Here is a 17,953-nt window from a genome sequence, read left to right as displayed (position 1 = left end):
AGGTAACTATTTGTCATAATCTTACTTTGTCTGCTTCGTTATCACTTATCAGTAACGCATCATTAGTTGTCCAGTCTTTTAGTTAACCAGATAGATCTTCTTAATGAGGGTTTGAAAAAGTTATACAATATTATTTCCTCTAAATTTTCAACAATTTGAAATTATAAATACCTAATTTTAAATGTATCTTTATAGAACTAAATAATAATAAAACGAAATTTAGAAATACGGAAATTTACAGCTTAGAAATAAAAATGCTATCAAGAACTATATATGTTCTAAATATCATATAATGTCGATTGAATTATAAACACAGTAATCATAATGCAATTAAATAATATTCAAAATTTGAGAGATGCAAATTCAATAGTTTATGCTAAAAAAATTGAACCATCATTCATGTAAATTGTGTTTTGTTTAAATATATACTTTAGAAATGATACTCTACAAAAGCTAATTTTCTGATTATGAAATTTGGAATATTATAAAATTTTACAGCAAAAATTTAAAATTAAATTGTAAAAGTATGAAAAATTATGTTGAAATGAGGAGGAACCAGATAACGGGAGAGAAGGGTAAATCTAGTTAATGGGATCTATAAGATATTTTGTTGATTTTTTTATAACAAAATGATTTTTTTTGTTGAACTTAAAGGAAATGATATTTTGTAAAATATTACTTTTAATTTTAAAGGATATTTTGTAAAATGCTCTTTTTATAGAGGCTCAAATGTCCGATTTTTTTATTTATATCCAAAAATTAAGTCAAATTACAAAAACTAACCGAAGTATCGTTGAATTTCGATTTCTACCCAATCCGGTTATCCAATAACCGGATTTGGGATAAATGTCCGGTTATCCAACAACCGAACTCAAGAAATATAACCGGTTATTGGATAACCGGAAAGTTATGTTTTTTTTTTTTTTTTTTTTAAAGAAAACCCGGTTAATCACTAACCGGAAAGTAAGTTTTTTTTTTTTTTTTTTTTTAAAACCAGAAATTTCGAATTTTTTTTATTTTTTATATTAAAATATTAGAAATGTTGATTATATTTCTTTAAAAATAGATGAAATACAATATAATTTGATTTATTAGAAAGACTGCAACAAATAACTCAGATTAATATTTTTCAGGCCGGATTTTTCGCGGCTGTAAGAAAAATTAATATATTTCTTTATGTGCTATTGGAAAAAAATAAAAATGCTTAGATTCTGAGTTATTGATTCCGGTTCAAAAGTCACTTCTAGGTAATCTAGAAAATATTGTGATCCATCTAATAAATTTAATTAATAAAAAAGTTGTTTCTATTTTGATAATTCTTTTTGAAAAACAATTATTAAATAAATTAAAGTTTTTATTTTTTTCAAAAATAGAAACAACTTTTTATTAATTAAATTTACTAGATGGATCACAATATTTTCTAGATTACCTAGAAGTGACTTTTGAACCGGAATCAATAACTCAGAATCTAAGCATTTTTATTTTTTTCCAATAGCACATAAAGAAATATATTAATTTTTCTTACAGCCGCGAAAAATCCGGCCTGAAAAATATTAATCTGAGTTATTTGTTGCAGTCTTTCTAATAAATCAAATTATATTGTATTTCATCTATTTTTAAAGAAATATAATCAACATTTCTAATATTTTAATATAAAAAATAAAAAAAATTCGAAATTTCTGGTTTTAAAAAAAAAAAAAAAAAAAACTTACTTTCCGGTTAGTGATTAACCGGGTTTTCTTTAAAAAAAAAAAAAAAAAAAAAACATAACTTTCCGGTTATCCAATAACCGGTTATATTTCTTGAGTTCGGTTGTTGGATAACCGGATTGGGTAGAAATCGAAATTCAACGATACTTCGGTTAGTTTTTGTAATTTGATTTAATTTTTGGATATAAATAAAAAAATCGGCTCAAATGTACTAAGCCTTCCAACAATATAAAGCATGAACATTTTGATGCGCAGTTTTATCTTCAACGATTGGAAATCGAAAAGAAATATGTTTTTTTTACGATCTCAGCCGTTCAAATTTTTTCTATACGCAAATTTCAATAAGGAACTTTTTATGCATGAATTTTAACAAAATTCAACTGTTGAAATCGAAATAACATGTTTCTATTATTCCTTTCAAATAACAACAGATTTATTTCTGAAAATCCACATTAGCTGAACCGGTGTATGAGCATGTAAATGAAGGATTTATTTGTGCAAAACTATACTGCATACATAAACCCTAGATTTACCGTGATCATCTAGTGAACCTCTAATATGAAATTATAAATTACCTTGGTTTATAGCCATGATCTTTCAAAGAGACACAATCATCGTTGATCACCGGAAGTCTTTAGATTTCTAAGTAATCCCTCTCAAGTCCAATGGAGAGAGCGAGAGAGGCGGCAGTGGCAACACTCTGTTTAGCACAAGGAGGGATACCCGAATCGCAAGTTTTTTTTTTCGAAAATCCCTTCTCAATCACTCGAGATCAATCTATGTTCTTTTTTAGAGAGAGAGAGATGGAGAGACATTAAAGAGAGAGGGGGGGACAGAATAGAGAGAGATGTCAACAAACCCCTTCGAGAAAAGACTCTTATGTATAAGAAGTGATATGTAGTCTATTTCCTTATTGGATCCTTAGATGATCTAAATTCAGGACTTGTCTATAATTGAGTATTTCCTTATTTACAGAATATTGCCATATTTATTGTGTTCTCCAGAGACCAATGACATAATTGTATTATTGCCAAACTTTATATAATTTAGACCATCACTAAATCATAAAGTTATTAATACGTATTCTACACATTAAAGGCCCCACTTCTCGTGACACATATTGAACCCGATAAATAATTCTTAATTTGATCACTTCATAACGGGTCTAATTAGATATTTGACAGTCTATTATTCAATATATATTTATATCACATATAAGCCCATATATGTTGTTAATAATTGAAATTAATTCCAACAATAAATTCTGACAACTTGAAAAAGAATAGGTTTGATGCCCATCGAATCTACTTTGGTTCGATGGACTAAATCACCATCTAATCCGCATTAAGATGCGTGTGTTCTGCTTTAAAATACATGCTTGTCTACTTCAATTTTCGTAAGCACAGATATTAATGTGGATTAGACGGTCTTGAAATTCATTGAACCTAAAAGTAGATCTGATCCCTATGGAACCTACTCTGTTCTCCTCGCAAGTATTGCACATTACTGCATTAGTAACAAAATTCACATCAAACCTACTTTGTTCTCTAGACAAGTATTGCACATTACAATATAGTAACAAAATTCACATCAGTACTACTACAATACTACATTTTCCAGACAATTATTGCACATACTACATTAGTAACAAAATTCAGATATACGTGAACGTGGTTTGTGTTTAATGTTAGCTCCAGTTGTACTTGTACGCATTTTATATTCAAGGGGAGATTCATGCTAAAGCCCCTGGCTGCGCAAATTCAAATTACAGACTAGGGAAGCATACTTCTGACGCCTCTCCAATTTGCTCTTTCTTCGAGGTTAGTTACACCAACACCTTCATCCTTATTTAGGATCTTCTTTGAATAATTATTTGCACATATCTGTGTGGCTAAACATAGACATTTATTTCACACGGTGTAAAACGCTAATTATAAGTTTATAACGTCTAATTATACCGTCTGTGACCCGCAGCAAAGGTGCGACGTCCTTTGTTTCATTCTCCTAAATTGGTAACAATGCACGCCCCCTGTCCACCTCACCTCCCACCCCTCGAGTGCGTATCCTCTGAGATATCTCAACTTTTGCGTGACTGACGTGTCCGGTGCCTATTCGGGGATGATGTAGGGGTCAGTATTATGTGTGCTTTGAGATTTGTGTAGAACGTATTTAAACGGTTGGGATTTTCCACAAAGTCACGCAAAGTTTGAGATATCTCAGAGGATACGAATTCCCACCCCTCTCGTTCTCTTTTCTGCTTAAAACTGAAAAAAAGGAAGTTACAAAAATAAACAAAAAAACAAACGGGATTACGGGAGAAGAAAGGAAAAAAAGTGAGAAAGAAATAGAAATAGAGATAGAGAAACCTTTTGTGCGGCGATCATGTCCATGGCGAAGAAAGCGCCTACAACGGCGCAGGATTCGAAGTTCAGCTGGGAGGAGGTAGCGAAAAAGCTATCTCTTTGGCACACCGCCACCTTCCGCCCAATCCTAACCCACGACGACCTCGAGCCAATCCTTGCCTCCGCCGGATTTTGTCCAGTCCGGAGCGCCGTCGCGCCGTCGCAAACTCCTCCAATAAAAGGAGATGGTGCTTCGTCGACAGTGGTAACGTGGCGGGAGTACGAGTATTGCAACGGCACGGGAAAGGGTAGGGCGAAGGGCTGGAGACCGAGGCCGAGGTTGCCATGGGGAAGGCTCGATGGATTGCATCTTTTCACTTACGAGGCGTTCTTGATCTCGCTGGAGTTTTACCTGGGGCCCCACCTTGTCCCTAACCTCTTCCACGTCAGGTAACGGTGTTAACTCTTTTATTAGTTCATTGCCCAGGTGCTTCCTGCAATGCAAAAGACAGAAAACAGAAAAGGGAAAAAGACGTACTGGCGTCTGGCGTCGATTCCTACTATTTCGTGTTTTGTTTTACCTTTTTGCCCCTGAAATGCTTCGCAGTTAGGACTTTAGGAGCTATTAACCTTTATTCAAATAAAGCAAAGTTTTTTAGATTAAAATTTATTTTTAGCCGGTATGTAATTACGAAATTGGGCCCAAGCATCCCTTAGTGTTCATTTTGGTCGCTCAAGTTCCGCAACTTTCTTTCTTTCTTTTTTCCTTTTACCCACATTATTCTAAAGAAAAACAGAGTCTTCCTAATCCATTTATAAAAGCAAAATACTAAATAAAAGCTGGTCCTGGTCATAATATTTTAAAGCATCGGTATAATAAAATGGATAGGAGAGGAAAAGGTGGGGCAAATGCTATTCGAGAATCATTCAATATTTTATTTTTAAAATTCAGTTCTCAGTTGCTCATTTGTAATTTGTCATATTTTATGGCTTATATGACTTGTGAAAACGAATTATCCCTCATCACCACCATAAAGGCTAATATTTTGTTCCTAAATCCTACTTAAAAAAAGAATTGTTTTTCATACTTTTTTTGAAATATCAATGCGGTAAGAAGCCTTCATACAAATTGGAATAATAATGGACTGAGATTAAAAATTTTATGCTTGACAAACAAAGAGGTAATTTTGGTGGTATCAGGGCAGCCGTTAGGTAATATGCTCTTTTAAAAGATGGAATAGAAATGGTTTTTATTGCAATTCGAAGTACCCATAATTCTACTTATATTTTAGAAAGTACAATCTAATACCAAACAGTATCTTACTATTTTACTGTAAGTTCACAAAAGCTCCAAATCCATCAACCCCTTTCTCTAGAAATGATTGTCATTTTTCAATTAGATCCAAGTGGAGATGCTCAGAGTCTCAACTTTCAACTTCATGGTTAATTTTTTCAATGGAGATGTGATATTATAGACTTCTGTTTGTCATGCTAGCAGCTTACAAAGGCGTTGGTTATCATACGTATATGTACAGCTTAATTATTCCACCTTTGTGAGGTATCTTTGTATACCAGTTTGATTATTATATATGATAGCAGCTTACAAAGACACTAGGCTTGTCATGCTAACCAATTAATGCATTGTTCTATATATATAAGTACAGCCTACATGTTGTCATTTTCATAAGATGTTTCATCTAGCAAATGTATCCTAGTTTATTGATACAGCTTTGGTTGTAGGGCAATGCCAGTGACCAAAAAACATGATATGGCACTGGAGAAATCATATCGGCCAATGCGTGATTGCGGGGTAGATGAAGAAGGCATTTTTGTTTACAGAGAAGGCACACTGGATCACCTTACCAAGGCTGCATCGGGTTACAGTAACAGTTTCAGTCTTATCAGCAACTCCACCTACAGCACAAGCACTTCCACCAACTGCACTGAGAGCGAAGGTGGTCTCAAGAAAAGGAACCAAAACGAGACTAGCAATGATGGTTCTCCAGATTGCTCTTCTCTGATTCCTTTAAAAGATCTTTTCCCAAGTACAGATATTGTTAGCTTCAGTTGAGCATCTTGTTGGTAGAACAGTTGTAGGAAAAGAAAAAAAAATGGTTTAATAACGTAGTGCTAGTGAGGCCAGTAAGGCTTTTTTGAACTTGAGTTTCAGGATCAACCGAATCGAATTGTATGTTGAGGCAATTTTGAATAGTAAATTTTTCAGTGTCAGTATGTTCTTATGTGCCTTAATTGTTCGTTACTGGCGCCTAATTTTTCTCATTATACAAACAGCAGACTAAGGACATGGATTTCTATTTAAATTCCACTTTAAACTCGGAATTTTCAATGTGATTTATGGGCCTGGATTAGGCCCATATAATCTACATAGGCCTCATAATAGGATGGCTGTATGGGGTTTATTATGTGATTCGTATTTCATGTTAAATTCTTTCGGAGGTGATACAAAAGCCCGATAATAGAATTGGTAACTGTTCTCAACATCTTTCCTCATACATTAGTTAGCTTTTAAGATGTTGAATTAAACCATAAAAAAGAAACACTAATTCGCATAAAAAAAAATTAAAAAAAAAGTCTGATTCGCTACTCCACTTAGAAGAATCGTAGTATGAATATGTACCGTGAATTGGATCACATGTCATGTCGTATTGTGACTAAATTTGGAAGGATGGTCATGACACGTGAATGATCAGAGCACGTTAATCACGCTATGACGTAATGTGTCCAAACATGACCTGTCAGGTTTGGTCATGTTTAACTTTTTTTTTATAATTTAAATTAGTTTATTCAGAATTCACTATTCGATTAAGATCTAACGATCCTAATTATATGTGACCACACGTGTTGTGACTAAATCTTTTGCGTGATGTGCCTTGTCGTGTCAAATTTTTGAAAGGTAGTTATGACACAGGACAAGCGAGTCATAGCACGTAACAAGCACATGTGCTTTAATGGAACTGTATCATGCCGTGACTTTTTTAGATCCTTATATAGTACTTTGCTCTGATTTATCAAGAGAAAAAAATTATACTTTTGTTAATATTTTGTACATGCTCTTGATTAAAATTCTGAATCCGCCCGTTGAGGACAAATAAAAAAATTAATTTTCTCAAAAAGGAATTTACAAAATACATTGTGCAATACCTGTGCTTATTTCTTGAAACTGAAATAGCTCATGTACTGAATTACGAGCAATTTGGTCGAGCAACGAATTACCCAAAGGCACGTATATGGCACAAAATTATTATAGATATTATGTTTGGTACCTGTAAGTTTTGAAAAAAATTATTTGGATTTTAATCTTTTTCCCTTTATTCATCTCCGATTCCTGTTACAACTTCTGGCTAAAAAATGAACAGTAATGACATTGGGATAGTTAACACGTTTATCGAATGATCTCATCAAACTGAAATAAATAAAAATAACTAAACATCATTATTCATCTTGTAATCATATTGCATACCTTGATCACTAGCTTTATGCAAATTAATTGAGTAGTATATAACTCAAATATCTCCAAATCTAATTTGGCTGAAATAATATATATGGACTAGTTAAAGAAACAAAGCTAGGTTGAATTGAATGTGTAAGAAAAAAATACCAAACTTGCCAAATGGTCCAGGAGCGTCTTCCAGGGACTGGATTTATCTTTTCCTTTTGCTGCTTCTTTTCTTTTTGCCCTTTTCCCTTTTGCTCTTTTACAATTTACCATAAAAACAATTGCTGAAAACACCCGACATTCCTAACTGTATTCCTGACTTCCATGCACCAAAGATCCTCTTGGACTCGTCAACCCACGAGACCACCTCGCAACCCTTATCATCCCTTTTCATGCTAATTATTTGGGACTTTGATCTTCTTTACCCATCTCAGTTTTAAAGTTCCTGTTACGGGTTACTGATGATAGACATCGTATAGGAATGTTAAATTGATGTGCACAAGAATGTTAACCATTAGCAAAAGTTTCATTATGCCTACATGCATTATGTTAAATTGATGGTATTCTTATAATTCAAGTAAGTTTCACTTTATGTTAATTCCATATAAGAATGTTCCCTTTTTTATTGAAGGGTCTCGGTACACTCCAGCATTTTTTAAATGCTATTTTTGAGAATTGAATTTGCGACCTCTTCGTAGAGAGACAAAATTTGTACCACTGCACTAAGTCTATGGTTCCCCATATAAAAAATGTTAAATTGATGTTGCATGTGTATTAAATTTTGTGGATAAAATTGTAATATGTTATTTTTTTAGGTATTCATCAATACGATTAACACCAACAATCTTACTATGCTGATTGTTGAAAACATCAGTAGTTTTAAAAACTTTTATGGCAAAAAGTCATCTCACCTATATCAACTTAACAAATCATCAATCAATATTTTAAATGGCGGTTAGCAATTTATAGTGTGTAAAGTATGATCAAAACTGTAGTGAATTATGATGATCATATTGAAAATTATGCCATGTAGAGCAAAATATTAAATAACATTTAAACTATTATTTACTAATATGTTTCTTAATAGTTAATAGACAAATATGTAACACATTAAATAAAATAAGATAATATAGGATGCTAAAAGAATGGGACGGTAGCACAGTTAGCTAGCAAAAAAGATTCTAAGACTATAGCTACCTAAAGATTAAGAGTTCGAACTCTGCTCACAACTTCACAGCTTCTGTAAAGATTTCAAAAAAAAAAAGGAAGAACAAGATGAACCTAAGATCTTATCAATACTTTAAGCATAAACTCTATTTTTTCATTTATTAATATTAAATTGTTTTTTCTTATACTAAATATCATTTCTATGTTGTATTGTTATATTGTTATATTAATTAAAAATAATTGTATTTTCCGTAGCTTTAACATTATTTTATTATTTAGCCACTAAATACAGAAATAATTATATAAAAATTGTACCAAAAATACAATGGAACAACATTAAATTATACTAAAAATTTACCAAAAATATAACGGAGATGAATACGAATCTCTTTGCACAATATTTTACTGTAGTATTTTATTCTGCTCTCCAACAACAACTAATCAAGATTTAAAAAAAAAAAAGGACACTGTTACTTACCCTTATGTACTAGTACTGTGGATATCTGCACTACAAAAGGATGTACAGCAAGCACTACAGAATCGAGTTCAACAGCATCGCCTAGACCTCGAATAGGCAAATTACAATTGTTTTGTCTGTATATAGATAGGTACGTAGCTCTCTCTTTGGGAAAGCAAAGGAGGGAAAAGATCTCACGCACCCACCTGGCGGAATTCCGATCGAATCTGATTGACCCGCTTTGTTGGGTTCGGCTCCTCTCCAGTCGTACGGAAACAATTGAAATCAATCAAAGAGATTTAGACCAGTTTCGGCCATCTGTTTCAAATAAAGTTGTTCGGACGCTCTTATTGTTCTCCACCATTTTGAGATGATCTGTTGCCGACATTTCCCCCATTTCTTTTCAGTTTTACCCCTGTGCCAGTGCCAACTAAGGCAGTAACAGTAACACGCTCCAAATGTCTCTTTACATTCGCAAGGTACTATATAAGCACTTGCTTGTGCATTTCATCTATTGATGTCACTTGCTTTCCTCTTCGTTCCTCTCCCCACAAGCAAATCAACACAGCATCAAATCCCCAAAAAATAAGACAAAGATAAATCAACACAGCATCAAGGTACATATGGAGGTATGGTTTTGTCATTAATTTTCTTTTTACGTTTTATCATTAAAAAGCGTAGGGATCAATAGTTAATTTTACCTTTCTTAATTTATCTTCTTCTATGCTAGAACGCTATAACCTTTTATGGCGATGTTTTTGTAAATAATTGTTTTGAATTTCTATATATAATTGATAAATTGAGCATCTTATCATTACCTTCTTAGTATTAATTCCTCTTTCTTTTTTTTGTTAATACCATCCTTTTCTTCTAACATACAATTAGGATTCTCTTTTTTTTCCACACAAGATGGGACTCAGAATATTTTTTAAGAAGACTATTGTTTCAGCAAATGCTAATGATTTAATTTTAGATTTTTCTCTAAAAAAAACTATGAAATCTCATTGCTCTGTAATTGCAGACAATTGAGTTGAAGGTGGAGATGGTGGCCCTCCATGAGAAGAGGCTAAGAAAATGTCTTTCCAAAGTTAAAGGTAAAAGATATCAACCTCATAATGTCTTCAATCTCAAAAAAAAAAAAAAAAAAACCTCATAATGTCATCTAACTACATACATGATACATATGCATGCAACTTAGTATTCATGAGTAATGAGGACTTCATCTTAAATTTATCATGATGAATTATCTCCTATCATAGCACAACTCATTCACATCCGTATTGTAAAATTCAAACAATTACTTTCTATAATACACCCAATATTCTTAAAATTCATTTTGTACAAGATATTGATGATACATTTTCTCAAAATGTCAATATTACACCCAATATTCTTAGAATTCATTTTAAATTTAAAAAAAGTCATGTTAAAAATTATCTTATGCAATCAAATTGGTGATATATTAGTTTGACCTCTTAATTTATACAGATATATATTCTAAGAACTTCTCGAACTTTTTTGCTTGAGCTTCAAATTTGAAAAATAAGAGCTGTCAAAATTTACAAGATGTAAAATTAACATATTGAAATTTATCTTATGCAATCAAATTGGTGATACATTAATTTTTTTTCACCTCTTAATTCTACACAAAATATTCTAATTTTTTTACCAACATTTTTTTAGTTTAAAATTCTGAAACGTAAGAGGGGTTGTCACAATTCATAGTACCAAAAGTTTGATGTGTAACATTAATTTTTTTTAATTCTTATCAAAGACCAACATGGCTGGAACCAATGATATCAATGAAATGACCTAAAGTAAATCGTTCAACGCCTTACACATCTTTTGTATTAACCAATCTCCTCTTCTTCTTTTTGCCATCCTTTTTTGGTGCTTTCACAAATCACACGGTCCAGTAGTCCTAATGGAGGCCCAATATTTCTCAAATTCGTAATTAATTGATATCCACCTTGAAAACAATTAATAACTCAAACAAAGGTTATATAATTGTAACACAATTTGTGATTGGAAATTAATGTACAGGAATAGAGAGAGTTGAAATAGAAGGAAGCATTCAAAAGGTGGTGGTGACTGGATATGCAAACAGGAACAAAATATTGAAGGCTTTGAGGAGAGTTGGTCTAAGAGCTGAGCCATGGTCTCCACACAATGAAATCTTAAGCACATACGCATCAACAAGTTTCATGTTTCACCAATATAGCTTTTTTTAAGAAAGGCTAAAAGACCTATATCACATATATATCACACATAGATTTACCTTCATAAGTTTTTTGAAGGTTGTTTTCTTTTCTTTTCTTAAAATATGAACTCCTTGAGTTTAGACATGAAGCACCGCAACAAGCAAAAAAAATCCTTCGGTATGACCAAGAGGATTTACAGTTACTCTGCTTTATTTATGTACTAAGTTTTTTTTTTTTGTTTTGTTTTCTTATTATTTGTATGAGAGCCAGAGCCTTCGTTAGATATGCAAGGAACATATGTAAATACTAGTATTGTGCCCGTACATTGCAACATGGATATATATTATAAGAGAAAAAAAAATTCTCATAAAATTGACATATTTTCATTAAAAAAAAATCAATGAAATTAAAAAATAATTATTCCCAATAAAAATAATAAACCAACATATCTCGTACAAATGTAAAACTCATTCTTTAATAGCATACTTATGAGGTTTTATTTTATTGATACATAGCATTTTTTTTTGTTATGTTGCATAACGGATAATTTATTTTACTGATACATAGCATTTTTTTTGTTATGTTTCATAACAAATAAAAAAAAAGGAAAAATAAATTATCAAAATAAATTGTATTATTTATTGTTGTCGTATTATTACACATTTTGTTGTCATATTACGACTCTTTTTATCATTATAAGAGTTATCCACCTCTCCCTATAATTTATATACATCTGTATCTTTATATCTAAAATAGAAAATAAAATCATGTTTATCATTGAATAACAACAAAATAAACTTGTGACAAGTATGTGTGATGAGTATGTATCTAAATAATTTTAGACTTCTACACATAAACAAACATAAAAAAAGATGCATAGAATTAAAAGAAGGTAAATTGTTTGATTGACGGGATGATATTCAATGTAAAATTTCATCCTTTAATCACAGTCATTGATAGATCAGGACATCTATGTGCTTAATATAAGAAGAGAATTAATCATCAATCAGAAGTTTATGCAACATACAAAAAAAATGAGAGAATTAGTCTCTGATCTAGTAGTAAAAACAAAATTCTTTGTATGAGATAAGAGCGGATTTAAGAAGGGATTTAAGAAGAGGTAACAAGGTGAATTGATTTCTATTTTTATTTATTTATCTTTTGTATTTATGTATGATTTTTTATATAATTCAGAGTAAAATATCATTGTACTATAAAATTGACTTTCATTTTCTGCATAATTTTTTTATAAAATTGATCCTATATAATTTACTCATAGTTCAAAAATCTAACTCTAAAATATGAGATGTCACGTGTCGAAATTCAAATATTTTTTAAATGAATGTTTAAGTTGAGAGACTTGAATACTTGATCCAACCTTACTAATGAAACGTACACAAGATGAGTTTTACTTATTTCCTCAATAATTGAGAAAAAAGAAAAAGGAAAGCGAATTCCTGTTCAAACTGATAATGTTCTTCTTGGTTGCATAATTGATGAATGACGATATCGTTTCAATTGAAATGTATAAATATCAAATGTAACACCACAGTTCGCATCCCTTGAAAATCAACGAAAAAAAGGGACCAAATCTCCTGCCAACCTGAAAATCAAATCCTGCGTAACATGGTCAATCTATCCATTCATTTATAATTTGAATGAACGATCATGATTAATTCAAATATGGAGAGTATTTTAATTTCCAAGAAAAAAATCTCCTGTCCATCTATGAGTAGGAAAATCCTATCAACATGGTCCATCTATCCATCCATTCATAATTTAGAAGATCATGAATGAATACGAAGAGTATTTAAATTTTAAGAAGACACTACTCATACTCTTCAAACTTCAATCATGACCATTCATATCATGAATTGATAGATAGATGAACCATATTCAGAATTTTCCAGACCACCTACCACAGGTGGGTAGGAGATTTGGTTTCCGAAAAAAAAAATGCTCCTATTTTTAGTATCTAATTGGTAATATTCAACGTATCTTTTCTTAATACTTATTTTATCCTTATTTAAAAAAAATAGCTTAATTTTTAAATTACAATACACTTTAAAGAAAATATTTAATACATTTAATGAAAAAACAAAATGTCTTTATTTTCGAATCATTATTTGAGAAGGAAAGTTTTGTAGATCAAAACAACCAACCATTAGCTAGCAACCTGAAAAGAAATATTAATAGCATGCAAATACCTACATACAGATCGCTTTAGTGTTGCAAGTTAATTATTGTTTCATTTATCAATTATATTTTTACTAAACTCAAGCATTATACAATGCTTACTAGTCAAATATCATCATACAACTATTTTTGTTTAAATCACACAACAAATAAAAATAACAAAACAAGTAAATTTGACTACATAGTATAACATGTTGCTGAAAGTTGCATACAAATTTTCAATTATCGTCACTCTATAGACATAAAAAACATTGAAAATAATTCTTAAAGTACCCAATAATGCAAAACGAATAAACATACATTTTTTTTTCTTTGAAGTAATTAGGTTAGGATCAAGTCATTCAGCTGTTTATAATATTCACTGTGAATTCTCCATCCGAGTTTGAAACTTGTAACCTCTTATTCGGAGGTTATTGTTTTTGCCACTGGATCAAAATTTGATTCTCAAATAGCCATACAATTTTAACTCAATAATCAGATATGTAGCTTGTAGTATAGCTTTTGTTAGTCTTTGTTTGAGTAAGCCAGTTGAATTTGATCAGTTTCTGTTTTATGGTACTCTGGCTTGATTTCCGAAGCTTTGAGCATGTTTATGCAAAGAATATAGGAGCACCTCATTATCGATCCCCGCAACAAAATTTCTTTTTAATGATTTTTAATTTTATTTTACTTGCTTTCTTACTTGCAAGGAGAATAATGATTCTAGGACAAATGGAAGGTAATATAAGATTTGTTAACAAAATAAAAGGAGAATAATGATTCTAGGGCAAAGAAGGTAATATAAGATTTGATAACAAAATATGCATTACAATTTGCGCAAACAGTTTAAAATTTAATAAATTGAAATGGTTTCGTAAATCTAAATCGTCTGTGTAATTTTAATACTGATCGGACAATTTGGAGTCTTATCTAAAACTCTTTGGACAAAAACCCCAACCCGTAAAGAAAGGGAATCACCGAATTAGCCTTAAAAATTTAGTAGCAAATTAATTTGGTCGGAAAGGGCTTAAAACAAATAGTCAACCACCTTGGATCAAAAAAGGCCCATAACGTTGATCCATAAGTCTCATGGTGGCATCTATGATCTATGTCAATTCGGTTCGATGATAAGAAGGATATTGAAAAAAATATAATAATACTAATTATGCAGCTTCTTGACCCGTAGGCCCAATCCGTTATCGCTACTTGTTTTGATTTGTGGTGTGAAGACTGGAAATAAATCTGCTGTGATTCCAATGGAATAGCAGGGTCCTGTTATTCCAATCTCAAATTTTGCATGCGCGAATCTCAAAGAAGAAACTTTTCATACACTAATCTCAACGAATTGAATGGTTGGGATCGGAATAACAGAACCCTGTTATTCCATTGGAATCACAGCAGATTTATTTCGGTGAAGACTTGCGAAGAAGAATTTGCAGGGAGAAAGTAAGAGCGCTAGGAGAGATTAGCTAGTAGGAGTTTTATTGTGTTTGAGTTACTTCCATTTTTTGGATTCAATGGGAGAACTGGCGGTAGAGAAGCACACAGAATACATCCTTTCCATTGAAAAGGTTTGCTCAATTGCTCTTTAAACCCTTAGCTCTATGCTTCAAATTCAATTCCTTCTCTTGTTGTTCCCTCTTTGATCTAGTAGCAGTCAAACTGAAACGCTTTCTGCAAATCTTACAGAGGAAAGATGACTTTGAATCATTGGTGATGGAGCATCTGAGATTGAATGGTGCCTACTGGGGCCTCACTGCTCTTGACCTCATGCACAAAATCGGATCTGTTAAACCTGACGATGTTGTAACCTGGATCATGAGCTGTCAGGACAAAGATTCTGGTGACTAAACTGAAATTTCTAATTTCTCAGCTTAATTGCCTAATAATTTGGCATAATTAAAGGTGTAAACTTTTTTGTTGAATTGTTGAATTTAGGTGGATTCGGTGGGAATATTGGTCATGATCCGCACATTCTTTATACGCTAAGTGCTGTGCAGGTTTTGGCCATCTTTGATCGCCTGGACGCCCTTGATGTAGAAAAGGTGTCAGATTGTATCCTTTTTGAGTGAAATAATATTGAAATTTGGCGAATCGCAATTGGTTGTTGTGTTCACATAGTTGCATCCTATTCTTTATTCCAAGCTCCTGTTTTGCTTAAGACAAAGTAAGATGTTGCTGGGCTTCAGAACGAAGATGGCTCATTTTCTGGAGATATGTGGGGGGAGATTGACACTAGGTAGGCTATCGATTTTTTATTTGTTTTTTTTTAGTTGTATTGTATCCAAAGATTACCGTACCAGCCGGTATACCTCCTTTCAGTTCATTTGTAAGAGTGCTAAACCAAATTACCATTTTAGAGCTTCAGGAAAAAGTTGACTGGTAATAGACTGGTACAGGTCTGGTATCAAATGTCGTTATTTGTATGAGACCAGGTACATTGTATAATAATATTTCCCTCTATATAGGTTCTCGTATGTTGCAATATGTTGTCTATCCTTGCTGCACCGGCTAAGGAAAATAAATGTAGAAAAGGCTGTAGATTTTATTGTTAGTTGCAAAAATTTGGACGGTGGATTCGGCTGTATACCTGGTGGAGAGTCTCATGCTGGACAGAGTATGTTTCCATCTTTGCCTTTTCTCCATTCTTCGTTATTTTAACTATTCAAGATCTTTGGCCGAAAACACACACTATTTTTTTCTGCTTTTGTGTATAGCACCCATGAATTTTGGTATTTGCAAAATATGAGTGGGATGGGGAACAGTATATAATGAATCTAACAAAATACTCTTTCCATACATTAAAGTATTTATATTTGTTATTGGACTAGTTTGATCCTTATATTTGTACAAAAAATATTATTTTTTAAACGTTATTCTCTGTAAAATATGTCACACTTAAATTGGTTAGCATTTTGGAAAATAAGACAAAGGATAAGAGGGGATAAGGAAGAGAGGGGGATGAGTCTTAATTTAGAAATAGATTTATTTCATTCAACCTTAATATGAAGTCAGGACGTGTTGAATTTAGGCTGCAATTTATTGCTGATATAGTTATGGTGCCTTTCAGAAATGCCACAAATCATGGGTGTTTAAAAATGCAGATAATATCAGTTTACAAATCATGGGTGTTCTTTAAACTGAATTTAGACCTGTCTTAATTATCTTAAATTTGCATTTCTTGGTGGCATTGTAGTATTTTGCTGTGTCGGTGCTCTTGCAATAACAGGATCACTTCATCGCATAGACAGAGATCTGCTCGGTTGGTGGCTCTGTGAGCGCCAATGTAAAGATGGTGGTTTAAACGGCCGCCCAGAAAAACTCACTGATGTAATCATTTCTTTTATTTCCACTGTTGGTACTCTTTCTTGTTGGGTTTACTGTATTTCATGGATTATATTTGAATTTTGGAATAAATAGGTGTGTTACTCTTGGTGGGTTTTGACCAGCTTGATAATGATTGACCGGGTGCATTGGATCGACAAAGATAAGCTCTCCAAGTTTATTTTGAACTGCCAGGTCTGGGACATGGTTTTTTACTGATCAGTACTGTATTCAGCTCTATATCATACATGAATTTGAGTTTGGAACGTCTCAGTACCATTAGCAGTAAGGCTTTATTTAGTTATTCTTTTTCTCCACCCTTTGACGTGGGATGCCAGCCAACCAAAAAGAAAAACTTGTTACAGTGCTGCAGCTTGTTACCATACTTGTTGGCCCTGATACTGGCATGCACCTGTACCTGCCGGTATGGTAATCTGTACCTTGTATTATATAGCAGCAATTACTTACAATATTTATTATTACTATGTTATCACAGGACTTGGAAAATGGTGGAATTTCAGATAGGCCAGATAATGCTGTTGACGTCTTTCATACTTTTTTTGGGGTTGCAGGTGCTCTCTCATATGCTTTTTGTTATTATTTTTCATGTGAATAAGAGATCAAACTTTCTGATTAAAGATGATCAATAGGGCTGTCACTAATGGAATACCCTGGATTGAAGACCATCGATCCGGCTTATGCTCTACCAGTTGATGTCGTTAATCGCATATTCTTTCGGAAGTAGAACGGGCTCTGCTCTCTTCTTGTACAATTATATTGCATGGTGGGAAGGTTTCTGAACTATAAAGCGCAGGAGGATAATTAATTGTGAGATGCATAATATTTTATATGCTTCTCTGTCTTGGAACTAACACGAGAGATGTGTTGCAAAAAGATTGATTTTATTATATTTGTCTAGCCATTAGTTATGCTTTTTCTTTTGTTTTATCTATTAGCAATGCAATCTGATAAGATGTGTAAACCTGACAAAGCTCTGGATTAGGTGAGGGTCACACTCACACATGATTTCAACTAAGCAGATACAGTCGCACGTACTTTTTTTTTGAAAAGGAACCAGGCAGTGGCTGCCAGGTCAGTTTATATTAGCAAATCATGGAAGA

General features: G+C 32.5%; 2 protein-coding genes across 2 annotated transcripts; both read left to right on the top strand.

Moving 5' to 3' along the window:
• The first annotated feature begins 4,026 nt into the window (after positions 1 to 4,026).
• On the top strand, positions 4,027 to 6,282 carry LOC144558339 (tubulin-tyrosine ligase). Its single transcript, XM_078307164.1, has 2 exons — positions 4,027 to 4,501; positions 5,792 to 6,282. The coding sequence occupies exons 1-2, from the start codon at positions 4,092 to 4,094 to the stop codon at positions 6,120 to 6,122; spliced, it is 741 nt and encodes a 246-aa protein (XP_078163290.1). The 5' UTR covers positions 4,027 to 4,091; the 3' UTR covers positions 6,123 to 6,282.
• An 8,643-nt stretch (positions 6,283 to 14,925) lies between these two features.
• On the top strand, positions 14,926 to 17,764 carry LOC144557965 (geranylgeranyl transferase type-2 subunit beta 1-like). The gene is made up of 9 exons (XM_078306641.1): positions 14,926 to 15,079; positions 15,198 to 15,351; positions 15,447 to 15,563; positions 15,681 to 15,747; positions 15,977 to 16,125; positions 16,705 to 16,838; positions 16,929 to 17,027; positions 17,329 to 17,404; positions 17,483 to 17,764. Exons 1-9 carry the CDS (start codon positions 15,026 to 15,028, stop codon positions 17,575 to 17,577), a joined length of 945 nt encoding a protein of 314 aa, XP_078162767.1. The 5' UTR covers positions 14,926 to 15,025; the 3' UTR covers positions 17,578 to 17,764.
• The last annotated feature ends 189 nt before the right edge of the window (positions 17,765 to 17,953 follow it).

Source organism: Carex rostrata, chromosome 8 (genome assembly GCF_964058835.1).
Source record: "Carex rostrata chromosome 8, lpCarRost1.2, whole genome shotgun sequence".
Taxonomy (NCBI): domain Eukaryota; kingdom Viridiplantae; phylum Streptophyta; class Magnoliopsida; order Poales; family Cyperaceae; genus Carex; species Carex rostrata.
The sequence above is the reverse complement of the archived record's forward strand: the minus strand, read 5'-3'. Positions and strand labels throughout refer to the sequence as shown.